Raw genomic sequence first — 15,013 nt, 5'->3', positions numbered from 1 at the left:
TTTGACGTCGATCCAAGTCTCTGGAGGAAACGTTTGACATCTTTCTATCAGCTAAAGCTCCACGTCCACACACACCCTGCAACATAACCTGTCGCTACAGGACACACTTAAGTGGCCTACATCGCTAAACACATGTATGGATATTATTATGTTGTGGTTATTTGATATGTGTGTGAATCTCTGTGTGTGTAGAGAGAGAGAGACAGAGAGAGAGAGTCTTTGTTCAGCATTAGCGGAGCCCTCTAGTCCATTAATTTGGATAAATGCCTTCTTCCAGCAACAAGTCACAGTGTAATCGCAGTGTGTGTGTGTGAGAGAGAAAGATTAGCATTGTGTGTGTGAACAGTGAGAGTGTGTGTGCTGTTTGAGTGGATCTGATAAGAACAAGGGATCAGTGCCAGGTCCACTTGTCGGTGGATATTGTTTTGCCACAACGAGGGTAAGCGGAGAGCTATCATGGAAGTTATCGTTATTGTAGAAGATTTTATTGTGACCGTTTTATCTCATACATACGGTATATGTTAATAAAACAATATATTGAGAGAGGGCACACACACACACTCATTGACATTCAGCTCAAACACTACTGTGACCTCTGGGGTTTTAAATACGGCCTGCCAGGCGGATGCCTTGGATGTTCTGAAATCTGTCACACATCCCAACTCTACACGGCGCTGTGAACCCACACAGTCCTCTTCATCTGGAGGTCACTGAAGCCACGAGTATGTGTGGCCTTCCAGACATTTGGGACCAGAGTTCAGAGGTTAGCTGAGGTTCATGACAGGCCCTGGAAGTAGCTACAGGGCCAAGGGGTCAAAGGTGAGGGATGTGAAACGGATTATATACTGTAGCGTACAGGAGGAGCACATGCCACTGTAACAGTGCCCGTTAAATCTGTGACGAGCGTGTGCCTGTGTGTGTGTGTGTGTGTGTGTGTGTGTGTGGCTGCTATGTGGGTGTTAAAGTGGATTACGGTGTGGTTCCACTGGCAACTCAAGCAAAGCCTTTTTTCTCAAACATTTCTAAGTTGTCGACCACAAAAGGGCTTTAAAAATGCTCTCGCAATCCAAATAAACAAACTGGGCTCCATAAAAACCACCCAGACTGTAGCCCTGCGCCTAATCACTGTTTAGGAACAATATACATGCACACATGTGTACACTGATACAGATGTTTGGCTCTACATATCAGCTTTTTGTTTCCACAAGCTGCTGATGTGTCGCACACATGTACAAAGCTCACACAAACACACACACACATACATACACACACAGAGGAGTGGCTGAGGTCAGCAGAGTGGCGTGCAGAGTGAATCCCTGTCCCCTTTTTTTTGTGTGGATGCTGCAGCGACCGGGGGGCCGCTGGCTCAAGCATGTGCTTACTCAGAGAGATTTTATTCACAGGAATAAATGCCCCCTTTTTTTTACACACAGGCATCTGTTGGGACACTCTCTGGGGGACCTTTCAGCAGCAGGCACCTGCGAGGGCAGCCTCTGAATGTTGCTGTTGGCTCGTAGTGCACATTTGAAGAGATTCAACACTGTTTTGAGGGAACTCTGGTCCACATTAGGGCTGCACAATTAATCGAATATCAATCACAATTTTGGCTTCCCACAATGAAATGAACATGATCGACTGCGATATTGACATTTAAGTTGCGTTAATGTTGCAGCATATCAAATCAAAATTGTTTATCTTGCTTTTATTGTTGCTAATTTTGCTCTTGAGGTGCATCAGATTGAAGCATTTAACTTTTAAATGTAACTAATAAAAGGGGTAGGATAAATATTCTTGTATTTTTTTCATATTGCAATATATATATATATATATATATAGCAGAAAGAAATATTGCAATGTCAGTTTTTTCCAACATCTGCAGCCCTAATTTGTAAAAACAGCGCTCGCCGCTCTGTTTATTTTAATGTGAAAGTGCAATAAATATATGTTGTCGCTAAAATCAATGAATAATCCTGATATCAATATTGATCAAAGTAATTCTGATAAGCGTTTTGGCCATAATCGTGCAGCTCTGGTCCACATTAGCGAGTAGAGGACATTTATAATGTGCTTTTAAAAAGATCAGTTACATCTCATCAAGACATTCCTGATGCTCGGCCGCACTGCCAGTAGAAAGACGAAGACGAAGAACGCACAGCTGCTCCAGTGAGGGGAAACTTGAGCAGCGCCCAGGGGCCAGATCAGGCTATGTGGCTGGCTGGATGGCAGGATGGCTGGATGGCTGGATGGCTGGATGGGCGGTTCTCTGTTGTTGCCATAATGGCATTATTACCCCCGGGACAAAAGCCTGGCTGAGGAAGAAGAGAGGGCTGTGCAGTCTTTGAAACCTGACGCCTGCTCTCTGGATAACACTCCCCTAAACTTCATTCCCTCCTTTTCTTGCACTCCTTCCACTCACCCTGCCCACCTCTGCACCAGAGCTGCTAAGAATCCGCTTATTATAAGCCACTTTGGGCTTGTTTTTCCTGAAAAGTCGCATGCAAATATTGGTAGTATCGGGTTGGGTTCCGGTCTCTCTCCTCTATACCAGTCTAGTTTGTCCTGTTGCAGTCGCTCACCGGCACTGCCGCCACCCAGAGCGTTGTTATTGTTGTTGTTGTTGTTATTATGAGACAAATCTCTGTGTCGTTGATGGAGTTCAGCTAACAATGCCAGGTACTAAGTGGGCGAAATATGACAAAAAGTGCAACAAAGACTGGGAAAAGGAGAGCAGACTTAAAGGATTCGCTTTCAAGTGGGGGACGATTCGAAGGCAATTTGATGTTTTTGTGGTCACAATCAATGTTCAACTTATTTAAGTTTAGTTAACAAGAAAAATGTAAAGTTACAAGCTAAAAATGGATGCAAAATGTAATGCAATGCATGCAATTCAAAATATATTCATACATATATATGAAGTGATCAAGTGGCCTCCTCTCTTTCCCTTTCTCTCATATTGTGGTAGGTTAGGTTGCTTGTTTTGGGCTGTTTTTGGGGGGAGAGTTGCGTCTTTTGGGCTTGTTTCTATGGACCTGGTGGCTTGTTTCTCCGTTGAGATCTGGCAACACTGCTGTCTGGATAACGCTGCCCTAAACTTCACTCCCTCCTTTTCTTTCACTCCTTCCCCTCACCTCTGCACACATCATGGGGCCGCGTTTATCTGAAGACAATGGGTGTTAAATTGGAGCGACAGTGTGAATGTTCTGCATGATGTGTAGTATTGCATGCTTCTTCTCTGTATGTAAACAGAACAGGGCTCAGTGGCTGCAGCACAGATAAGGCTCGCGCCAATAAAGATGCCAAGCTGATTACTTCTCAGCACTGCCCACAGCGGAGCAGATAACCCACAATAATCCACTCAACTATCCTCCTAGAAGCAGCACCAGACATAAACCACTGACAGTCTTTGACAAAGAATTTGAACATTTAATTACATTTTTTGTATTTCACCAGAACAGCATGATGTGCTCGTATATCACAAAAACAGTGCATTTGAATCGTCCCCCACTTGAGGGAGAATCCAATCTGTAAGTCCAGTTTGTGTTGTACCGTTTGCCATATTTCGCCCACAAGCATTATTAGCTAAACTCCTTCAACCCCGCGAAGATTTGGTGACGGTGAGCAACTTTTCAGAAAAACAAGCCCAAAGTTGCTTATAATAAACAGACTTGGCAACTCCAGCCTTGAGTGCCCAGTGAGGAGGAGGAAGAGGAGGAGGGTCTCTCACTCTCTCATCTCTACCTCATTCACTTCTTCCCTCCCTCCATTTCATCCTCCTTCTGCCTGCCACCGGCGGCCTATTGGTCCTCGTTAACGGGACAAAGAGCGCCGAGATGCATCAAAAGGGTCATTGTTCTCAGTGTAACAGTGAAATCTCCCTGACCTCCCAACCCCCCCCCATCCTATCTCTGGATGCGCACAGCATGTGCACACACACAAATACAGAGGACTGTAGTGGGCAATGTAGTAAGAGAAAGTGACAGACAGAGGGGCCAGTGTAACAGCGGGGAGGAGGCCCAGGAGAGGACAGTGTGGTGGAACAGAGACGTGTAATGAGGCCTGTTGGCGATGATGAAGCACAAGCTGCCTCCGCTCTCATTTACATTAAACGCTGGGAGCAGCAGTGTTGTTTTTTAAGCTGATGATCCTGTGTTAAAAAGTAGAACTAGAGCTGCAAAGATTCAACTAATCGATTAGTTGATCGACAGAAAAATAATCGCCAACTATTTTGATAATCGATTAAAAGTTAAGTAATTTTTCACGCAAAAATGGCAGAAAATGCTGTTTTCAGCCTCTCAAATATGGAGATTTCTTGCTTTTCTCTGTTTTATATCTAGAGCTGCAACGATTAATCGATTAGTTATCGACTATTTAATTAATCGCCAACTATTTTGATAATTGATTTATCAGTTTGAGTCATTTTTTTAAGAGAAAAAAAGTAACAATTCTCTGATTCCAGCTTCTTAAATGAGAATATCTTCTGGTTTCTTTAAATTCCTAATATTTAGAGTGTAAAATGTTGATTATTGTGTATGTATGACACATTTCAGGATTAATTGTTTAAAAAACTTTGTTTTTATGCTGCTGTATCCTGCCCTGTCAAGCTTTCATAAATGAAAGTGAAATCCGCTCTTCTCACGATTTATAAATATAAGGCCTATTGTGATTTGGGTCGGGATGGTTTGTCATTTTCAAAAAATGAATCTCCAGAAATAACGTTTGGGAAACGCTGATGTAGTGAGTCCTAAGAAAGACAACTGTGTGAGAAACCCTCAGAGTTAGTTGGGTGTAATGAATGAATGAGCCTTTTGCCCACACATGAAGTTCCACAAAATATGCATTTACAACACCCACTGAAGACTCAAACACAAGCTTAAACACATGCTGAAATGACTGCTAGCAAAAGTTCATGGTAGGTTCCAGCCCAGTGATCCTGCTTTATCTAAATAAGCAGTTGGATGGTGTTTATCTCAGAGGGCTATAATCAGAGATGAGAGAGTAGAGAGAGAGACAGGAGGACGAGAGGCTTTACTACACTATTGTTGTCAAAGTGTAAACTACAAGCTGTTGTTCATCTATTGTCAAAGTCTTTTATTGTGCAATTTAATTGTTTGCTCGGATGGAGAGACGAGTTAGAAGAGGATGAATGTGTCTGGTTTGTACACCAGCAGCATAAAGAGACAAATCAGTCAACCTGCTGCCTCGGGCCGGCCCACGGGAACCACATGGGACACAAACACACACAAGTACACATCGAGCCACAGATGCCTCACACATGCTACCCACACACACACATCACACACACTCCTTCACCCTCCAGGCTGTAGTGGAGTCCATCTAATGACAGCTCTGGGCGCTCCCTCTGCCTCATAAACCCCACGGGACACACACACACACACACACACACACACACACTTCTAATCGCAGCCTTGCGCTCACTCAAACCCACCAGCAGAAACATGTCACAGTGACGGTCTGGAAGTGTTACACACTCTCTCACGAGTCTGGCCACAATACCGCCGCTACCGAAACACACACAGAAATGCACATTGCATGCATTCTTCAAGGACTAGCAGCCCCGAGGTCGCGGTTGTTGTCATGAACATCAGCTGATCTTTATCTTATTACATCATCCAGTGACGGTCTGCAGCCAGAGGACCCTCCTCACCTTCTTAAGGGCCCTAACCTCGCCTTGTCCTGCAGCCATAACACACCAGGCCATCCCCTAGTACAGCCACAGATAACACACAGGCATACATACAGTGATGTAATCACACTGTAAATACCATGATACCATGATATCGACTATCAGAACTGAATGTGATGTTGAATATTTCCTCTGTGCGTGTCCATTGAATGTCTGCATCGGCTGTGTGTGAGTGCAGTAAATGTCAAACAGAGAGCACTGCAGGCACTGGTTCTGTACTGCCTGACCTTTGACCTAAACAGAAGAATAGACTGACAGGGAGCATCAACAGTGGGACACATAGAGAACATGCAACAACTTCAAAACATCTAACTATAAAGCAAGGACTCTATCTGTATGTCTGTGTGTCCTTTACATATCTCGAGAACCGTCCATCCGATCTACTTCACACTTGGCGGGTGTATTGCTGGGGATCCAAAGACGTGCATTGTCAAATTTGGTGCAATTTTAGGGACGCCCTGGTAGATCTGGCACTCCATGTACCAAGCCTTAGTCCTTACGGCAGCGGCCCAGGTTCAAATCCGACCCGCGGCCCTTTGCTTCATGTCATTCCCTCCCTCTCACCCTTTCACGACAATCACTATCACTATCAAATAAAAGGCAAAACAAATCTTTAATTTGGTGCAATTCAGACACGCGACACATCGATATCGCTTTGTGCAGCAGCGGGGGCGGGGCTTCAGGGCTCTACGGACTGAGTCAAGTGTGTCGTCCACAGCGGGCAGAGCGCTGCTCATTGACTGCAGTTCACTTTTGCTGCTGGATGTTGGATATACTAACAAACTCTTCTTCACTTCCCTGGAGTCATCGAGCGATGAGCGGTTCTCAAGAACGCTGCAAGCAGCAATGACGGGAGCCAAGTAACCGGCGGGCGGGTACTGCACTGGTCTCTTCAAAAGATACATGTGGTCCTTCTGGGAGCTTGTGATGAACAACTTCATGGCTACTAGTAGAAATCTGTTTTGTTTACTGTTACGCCGAATTCACACCAGGCGGCGGTGAAGTGCGACTCGCTGCAATAATTACATATTTCTGGGGTCGGGTGGTGTGTTCATGTGTTTTAGGCGGGAAGAAATTCTCTGTAACATATGTCAACATGTCACAAGAGTCCCAGGATCGGTTTTCTCTGGCCGCTAAAAGTTCTCCCAACTTTAAGTTTGGCCGCACTTCGTTGCAGAATCAGACAGCTCGTTGAGGTCGGAAGCAGCCGCCGCAGCTTTTCATAGACATTGCATGGCAGCTCGCCACAGTCTGCACTTCGCTGCTTCTCTGGTGTGAATTCGGCGTTACAACACCCACATTAGTGATGCTTGGCACGCCAGACTTCATGGAGAAATTACTATATTGGCATGTTTTTCCCCCCACTTAATTCCACCTCTCCTTCTCTCTTTGGGCATCTATATCTAGCCACGTAGTTCAGTCACGTCCTGACCCTGAACACAGATTCTCACGCAGAACTCCTGAGAATATTTGCCCTCAGATTAAGGTCGGCAGCTTTGGATTGGAGCCTGTGTTTGTGTGTGTGAGGGCCTCCCTACTTGCTGTTTGATTACGGTTTTCTACTAAACACTTGGCCAGTTAGTTTGTTGTTGTCAGGCAGATAAGTTAAGCATACACTAAACATCTTATTGTGTTCAAGGATTTGGCTCCCAAAGCTCTTCCAATGCCGTTTCTCTCCATTAGTGCAAAGCCAGTTAAGAAGACAAGCTCAAGTGGAGAGGGAGCATAGAGGGAAGGAAGGGGGGAGAGGATGGAAATGGGCTCCGAGGTAAAAAAAAAAAAAAAAAAGGACAGGATTTGATTTCACGACCACACCTACCTCCGACCGACACTACCTTTCCGTTTCCCACCCTTTCCTGAGCACCACTCTGCACACACACACACAGCGTGCCCCCTGGTTCACTCGCTCCCAGTACTGCACCAGATGTCACATCAAGAGTCTTTTTGGCCGAGACACCGGCAGCCAGATGAAGAATTTGAGAAATTCTGGAAAATATTTGTAGAGCGGCTCAGGATTGAAGTGGGCTGAGGCCTGGAGAGGTAGAGGTTAAACCTCTCCGGCTTTAATGAGGGGCCGTGTGACTGACTGCTGTAACGCTAGAGCAGCTAATAGGAGAGGCAGCAGTTGGGTCGGAGCCATATAGGGTTAATGCTCCCAGGCCGGTTATGAAGCTGATTTCCCGGGGCCAAAAGGTTACGCTGCTCCTCCACGCTGCTAATAACAATTTGTTGCTCGTGGTAAAATCACGTCACCAAACACCTGACTGTATAAACGCAGATCAGGGCGGATAACAAGAAATCTGAGAAGCAATCATGAGGCTAATATATATATGAGTGGTCACTATAGCAACACCCATACAGACCTTTTAAAAGCAACCTGTTAGCTGCTATTCTTCAATTAAAGTCTACTAATTCTGCAGGGAGGAAGAAATCAAGCTGCACAAATAACCAGGTACTTTTATTGTGAAGGATATAGGAAAAGAAATGTGTTTATTCAGCGTTTTACAGCATTTGACCACTGGTCACAGCCGTGGTTACGCACACATTAAAGCAGGTAGCCCCGTTATAACAGAGATGTAAATCCATGCCATGCTGGGCTGACGTGAGTCAAACGAAGCCAGGAAAAATGTAACGACAAGTCAATGGAGCCAGTCCTGGACAATCCATGTTTATATTATCCTGCAGCTCAACCGCAGACGGACACTAATGTATGCACCCGAGCAAACACACAATGTATAATCTCCTTTTGCATTGTGTAAAACTTAATCTGGGTTTAGGTGAGGCCACTTTCAGAGCTTTCCTCACGGCTCAAGTGGGAGTCTCTTCACACAAGTGTTTTCACAATAAACATCCACTTTCCAACTGGATGACAGAAGGCAACAAGAGAAGAATGAAATCCAGTCTGCGGTGAAGTTTGTGTTATTTATAGTGAGTGTATGCCGTTTGTGCGCTCCTAAATCAACTCTGCTGCTCAGTAGGAAGAGTGGAATAGGACCAGGTGTCCCACTTTATGAGGGGACTGCACAGCATTTTTATCCCTTGTCCCACATATTGATCGGATCTAGTTTTCAAAAGTCAAACCACTGCAGGACAGACGGTTTTCTAAAATCTGGCTTTTATCCAGAGGCTGTGAAGAAAGCATGGAAGGCTGTCATGACGTGGGTCAAGTGCAGGTTAACCTGTCTTTACTACGCTACTGTCAACAGGGGAGAAGTCACAAGTTATGCAGATTTAGGCAGAATATGATGGAAACTACCACAAAGAAAAGGAAATGCAGCTACAACAAAGACTGTTAAACCAATTATACGTATTTATAAGCCGGTAGAAGGTGATTTTCAAAGAGTTCAGATTGACATTATATCAAAATTGAAGACTACTTCTCAGCATTAGTAACATGTCCCACATTGTCCCACATTTGGGCAGCAGATGATTCTTGAGGCTCAGCTGCCAAAAACCGTACGCTGTAACTCTGATCTCAGCAGTTGAGAGAGGGTGTGTGTACGTTTTTCATGTTTAGCAGAAGCAACATAAGGAGGGACCCCCTTTTTTTTTTTTTAGTTTGCACACATGTGTGTGTGTGATTACAGACGGCCTCAGATGTCCTTTATGCAGACAGAATCATTAGCGGTGCCTGAGGGGCAGATTGACAACCTGTAGGAAGGTGTCACTGCACCGAGCGCCAGCTGGCAGACAGGCAACTGATTAAAAGGCAACGAGACGTTTATGCATTAACTAGCTGTTTAGTAAAGTAAAGCTGTGTGTTGGCAAGAATGTGGCGATACGATACGTAGCATAATACAGGGGTAACGGTTCAATATATTTATTCAAATCTAATTTTAGGAAAACTGTCACAATATAAAGACACACCACCATATGTATAAAATCTGAATAAAAAAAAAAGTCACTGTGAAATGGCTACTATGGAGACTAACATCATTACACATGAATACAATTGGACTGCATGCAAAAAACTGCATGTGATTATCATAAAGTGGGCATGTCTGTAAAGGGGAGACTCGTGGGTACCCATAGAACCCATTTTCATTCACATATCTTGAGGTCAGAGGTCAAGGGACCCCTTTGAAAATGGCCATGCCAGTTTTTCCTCGCCAAAATCTAGCGTAACTTTGTAAGGTTACTTAACGTTCTTATGATGCCAGTCCCTTCATTATACCTTTAAAACTGAGCCCGCTACAACCTTCGAAAGACAGAATAGCGTCTGGGTCTGCCGGTGGATCGATACAGTATCGCAAGACATGATATCACTGATACTCGTGAGTATCTTCCACCCCTACTGTTTTAGTGTACACAGCTCTTTTCTGATGCGCTCACAGAGAGCATTCTTCTGAGCCCTCCACACACCCACATTCCTCGCTCCTCATTCAGGACCCCCTGATAATAACCCCCCTTTCTTTCTCCGGGTCTTTCTTTTAACCCCCCTCCTCCTCCTCATCCACCACCACCACCAAACCACTAAAGTGGGCCAACCAATCCCCACTGAGCAGCCAGATTGCGTTTAGCATGACAAAGGAGAATCTGTGTGACCATTTGTGTGTTAACATGCATTGTGTAGCTTTTTTACCAGTGAAGGAAGTCGGTTTATGCAGGAAATTCACTCCACATGCGCTCAAAGCTACTTTTATATGGGTGCAGAGAGATGAAACAGCGTATCTCTGTCTTGAGGTTTCTTTAATAAGCAAAACCCACAGTGGAAAACTCTGCGTCTGTCACACAATGTGGAGTTAATCTGCACCGTTTGTAACATCCTGGGTGATAAAACCCTGCTCCTGTGTGGCGATGGTGCATATTTTTTTTTTACTACTCTTCTGTCAGTTTCTCCATATAAAAAGCTGTCAGTGTGTCTCCCCCCACCTGCTCCTCTAATGCCCGGTCAGCCACGCGTCCCACCTCTCCATCTCCCAGTATTAGATTGGAGAGGCATTCCCCTGCTACAACACATGCTTAAGCAATTATTCCACGCAGTCCCCTGGACGGAGAGGGGCTGCATGGAGAGCCAGAGAGAGAAGGAGAGAAAGTAATTTGAAGTGATCAGGGGCAGCTGGCCAGGGATTTGCAGGGTTTCTGGGAGAGAATGTGTAGAAGTTACTCCCATAATCCTTTTTCTAAAAGAGAGAAAGGGGAGACGGAGGGATTGAAAACAAAGAGAAGAGAAAGGGGGGCCGCTGGAGCTCAAAAAGGACCCGGCTACAGTTGACAAAAACACAAACCAGCTATCAATGCAACACTGGATCTGGACGCCGGCGGAATAACAAGTCAGGACTTCACAAACAAGTTGCCTGTTGGTGACACTTTCATCACGCAGCTATGGATCAATACCTTAATTACACTTCGATTTGTTCCATGTCTACAGCTCTAGCTGGAGTGGCACCTCTGGAGGTTTTAGGGTCAGATGAGGAAGGTTATGGGGGTCACAGGATGGGGTGTCATAGGCTATTTAAAAGGGCAGGTTACAACACTTCAAAACATGCATGCCCTCCAGACATCAACTGATAGAGGTCCTAGTGATGCTCTGTGGACTTTAAAATGATCAATATGTCACTCAATCAGCAGAAAGTCAAAGTTTCTCTCATGAACACACATGTCATATGAACTGAACAAACAATAAATCGGTGCAATATTAATACACTGAATGTGAATACCTCTATCTGTGCAATATATCCCTGATGCAATATACACCTCAAGTGCAACTTTGTTGACATTTTATTTATTACATCTACCCTACCTATTTTACAAGTGCAATTACCTCTGTTTACATTATTTTTACATTTTATACTTCTAGTGTAACACTTCTGTTTATATTTATTTATTACATCTACTTTACCTCTTTTATATTGCTTTATAACTGTGTGTGTGTTTTACCTGTTATATGTTTTATCTGCCTCGTTTAGTCTTGTCAAGTATTTGTTTGAAAGCACTGACCAGAAGTGGCAACTGTGATAACTCGTAGTATTTAATACAATGACAATAAAGCTTTCTAATCTATATCTGGGTTGTTTCATTGTCAGATTGTTCTACTATAAATTGTGTTTTTTTTTAACAATGTGAAAGTCTGAAATGTGTGGTGTTTGTTGGTGTTTTGTGCCAGCATGGGGTGGTGTGATAAGGGGATGTTGCAGATTAAGTTGTCTTGTGGTGACAGATAGCAGGCAATACTTTTAAATCGATAAGGCTTTAACTGCCAGCCATTAGAAAGCAAGGGTTGTGCTTAATATATTTACTGTTTCTGCTGTTTTTCTGTGTGTGGATCCAGAGTTTAAAGTAAAAAAGTAGAAAATGCACATTAACACATCATGCGTAAACTTCATCATAAACTCACCAAGTAGAAGACAGAAGATGTCGAGCGCTATGAGCAGCTTCTTCTTACTGTTGTCAACACCATTGTTGTTGTTTAACGTCGAGGTTCCTCCGTTCCTTGTCTCTTGAGCCATTGCTTTCTCATACATGTACTTTTGCATTTGAGAAAGTCCCAGTTTCGGCTCCAAATCCCGCAGCAGCACGCGGTAGGAAAGTCTGTCAGAGTCCCTTCAGAGAAATGTCAACTGGGAACTTAAACTTCCAGACTCGGAGGTCTCGTAAGGTTGCAGATCTGCTGATGTAAAAAAGAAAAGCTGAAAGAGAAGTTTGTTGCGCTCCAGCTGAATGGAAAGCTCCAGTTTCTATCTCTCCTGCTTCAAAGTGAGACTATCTGTGCGCATCGCCAGCCTCTCTTGTTATATCAATCCTCCTTCTTCTCCTCCTCCTCCCCCCTGCTCTCTTCAAGTTCCCCCAGCAGCTTCAAGGCTCAGCCCTCTTCCCTCTCTCTGCTAGCGGCGGCTAATCACCTCCATCCCTGCATGGAAAACTTTCTCAGCCTGCAGCCCACCGACCGGGAGGAGGCGCAGAGCAGCGCCGGAGGACGCAGCGCCTCCAGTGGCCACACGAGGAACCACAGGCGCACTGGAGAGATGGTGGTTAGAGGAGCTGGGAATAATCATCCTTAGAGTAATAAAGCAAATATTTCTTAATTTACAATAAATGTAACATGTTTCTTCAGTCCATGTTTAAAGATTTATGTTGAAATATCAGAATCCGGTTGAGTAGGTATTCACATAGCATAAACTAAACATAGTAAGAGAATTTAAAAATAAAATTAAAGGTAAGTATTGCAAAATAAAGTTAGACTTGATGAAAAATACAATAAAATATGAAAAAAACTATAAATGAGGAAAATATGCTACAATAATATGATGAAAAAAACTACTATTGCACATTAAAGAATATTACAAGTAAATAAATGTTTAATTCTTCATTACATCCTGAACAACATGTTGATATTATTTGCGTGTTTTGTGAATATTACAGCGAAACTCTCTATATATTCTGCCAGTGCCCATACAAATAGTATGTAGAAGTTGTCTGCATCTAAGTTTCCTAAAAAAATACATTGCTACAAACCATTGTAAAGGAGCACAACACAACATGAAATGGTATATATTTCAGTTTCTAAATGTATGTGCTATAAATTATTTCAATTACTGAAGGGATCAATTCTTCTGTATAATCAATTATATTTTGTCTTTTTTTATTTTATTTTATTTGTATTTTTTATCCAAGTGTTTTATTATAATTGTTTTCTCTTTCTGTGAGGTTATACTGTCATGGCATCATATTATCTTGTTTGGTATGTGCATTATTTTGCCTGTATTACTTAAAAAAACAATAAAAAATATGTAGAAGTTTATGATTCATCATTTTTCTTTTCATTATTATTTTTTCTGGGGAAATGTGTAACGGGGATGTAGAGAAACTTGTTCATATACTTAATCTAGATTTTGTATTTCAAAAAATACAGAGTTATCAATGAAAAATGTAATTTGATTGCTCTGATCAGTGAAGCCAAAGACGCTATCTGAGAAAACATGTATTTAAAGGCCCAGGACTCAATGCTTCTTAATCTTTTCAAACTTTGATAAGAAAACGTTGATGTACCAGCCACCAGCTCTACAAATGCTTTTTAATTTCAAAGAGGGTTCAAGTCTTTTATACTCAAATCAGGAGCTGAAACAGTTCCATGAGTCATTACTGGATATTGATAAATTAAACTGACACTGCCATCTAGTGGTTAAATAAGAACAACTCTTTTCAATATTGTTTGCAACTCATCTATCCAAGAATCTCACTTTTGCTGTTCCAGAAAGTTAATGGAAGATCATCAAAATGTTGATGCATTAAAATAAAGTTTTTTTTTTTTTTTTTAAAACATCTGGGACTTATAGAGGTAGATAGGGGCCAACACAATAAGATAGGCTATGGCACTATGTATGATATGACCTCAGGAAGGACGTAAACATTATAGGATGCACCTATCTGTGAGAATAACAATGAAGCTCTGACTGAGCTGACAGAACAACTTGATAAAGATATAAAGCACACGTGACACTGAAGGCCCTGTGATATGGACTATGGATGCACAACCAAAACAAACAAACACAACAGAAACTCAATCATGCATTGATCTTCCGTTTACATTTCAGTCCACATTTTGCAAATGGTGGCGCTGTCTTTCACAACAGACTCATGATATATAGCAGAGCCAGTGATGGAAGAAGTATTCAAATATTTTACTAAAGTAAAAGTAGCAATACTACAATGTAAAAATACTCTGTAACAAGTAAAGGTCCTGCATTCAAGAGTTTAGGCCTACTTAAGTAAAAGTACAGAAGTATTAGGATCAAAATATACTTAAAGTATGAAAAATAAAAGTGCACATTTGCAGAATGGCCAATTTCAGAATCAAATAAATATATAATGGATATAATTAGTGATGCATTAATGAATAAGCATCACTAATGTTGCAGCTGGTAAAGTGGAGCTCATTGTAACTACTTTATATACTGCTGGGTAGCTTAACCTATAATAATATATCACATTTAAACATACACAAGCACTTACACATGCACACATACATACACACACACACACATACATGCACGCACAATTACATTAAAGTCTTCAAATAAGCCCAGTGTGTTTTCTGCTTCTTCATGCACTGTATATTATTTATTTATTTATTTATGTACATATATACACACACACACACATACATATATATATATATATATATATATATATATATATACATACACGACAATAATAATTTGTACTTAATTTATATTATACATACAAAAACACACATATATATATATATATATACACAGTATATGTACATATATATATATACATATATATATATGTACATATACATATACATATATATACATATATATGTATATATATACATATATATAT

General features: G+C 42.1%; 1 protein-coding gene across 2 annotated transcripts in view; it reads right to left on the bottom strand.

The window, feature by feature from the left end:
• plpp3 (phospholipid phosphatase 3) overlaps window positions 1-12,564 on the bottom strand; it is a 38,793-nt gene extending 26,229 nt beyond the window's left edge. The window contains exon 1 of one of the 2 annotated variants that reach the window (XM_037769100.1): window positions 12,042-12,564. In XM_037769100.1, the coding sequence (XP_037625028.1) occupies window positions 12,042-12,180 (139 nt within the window). In that variant the 5' untranslated portion in view covers window positions 12,181-12,564. The remainder of the gene's footprint in view (window positions 1-12,041) is intronic. The other variant, XM_037769099.1, reaches the window with a different exon arrangement.
• Between the last annotated feature and the right edge of the window lie 2,449 nt (window positions 12,565-15,013).

This window comes from Sebastes umbrosus, chromosome 5 (genome assembly GCF_015220745.1).
Source record: "Sebastes umbrosus isolate fSebUmb1 chromosome 5, fSebUmb1.pri, whole genome shotgun sequence".
Lineage (NCBI taxonomy): Eukaryota > Metazoa > Chordata > Actinopteri > Perciformes > Sebastidae > Sebastes > Sebastes umbrosus.
Note: the sequence above shows the minus strand (reverse complement) of the source record. Positions and strands in the feature narration are given on the sequence as shown.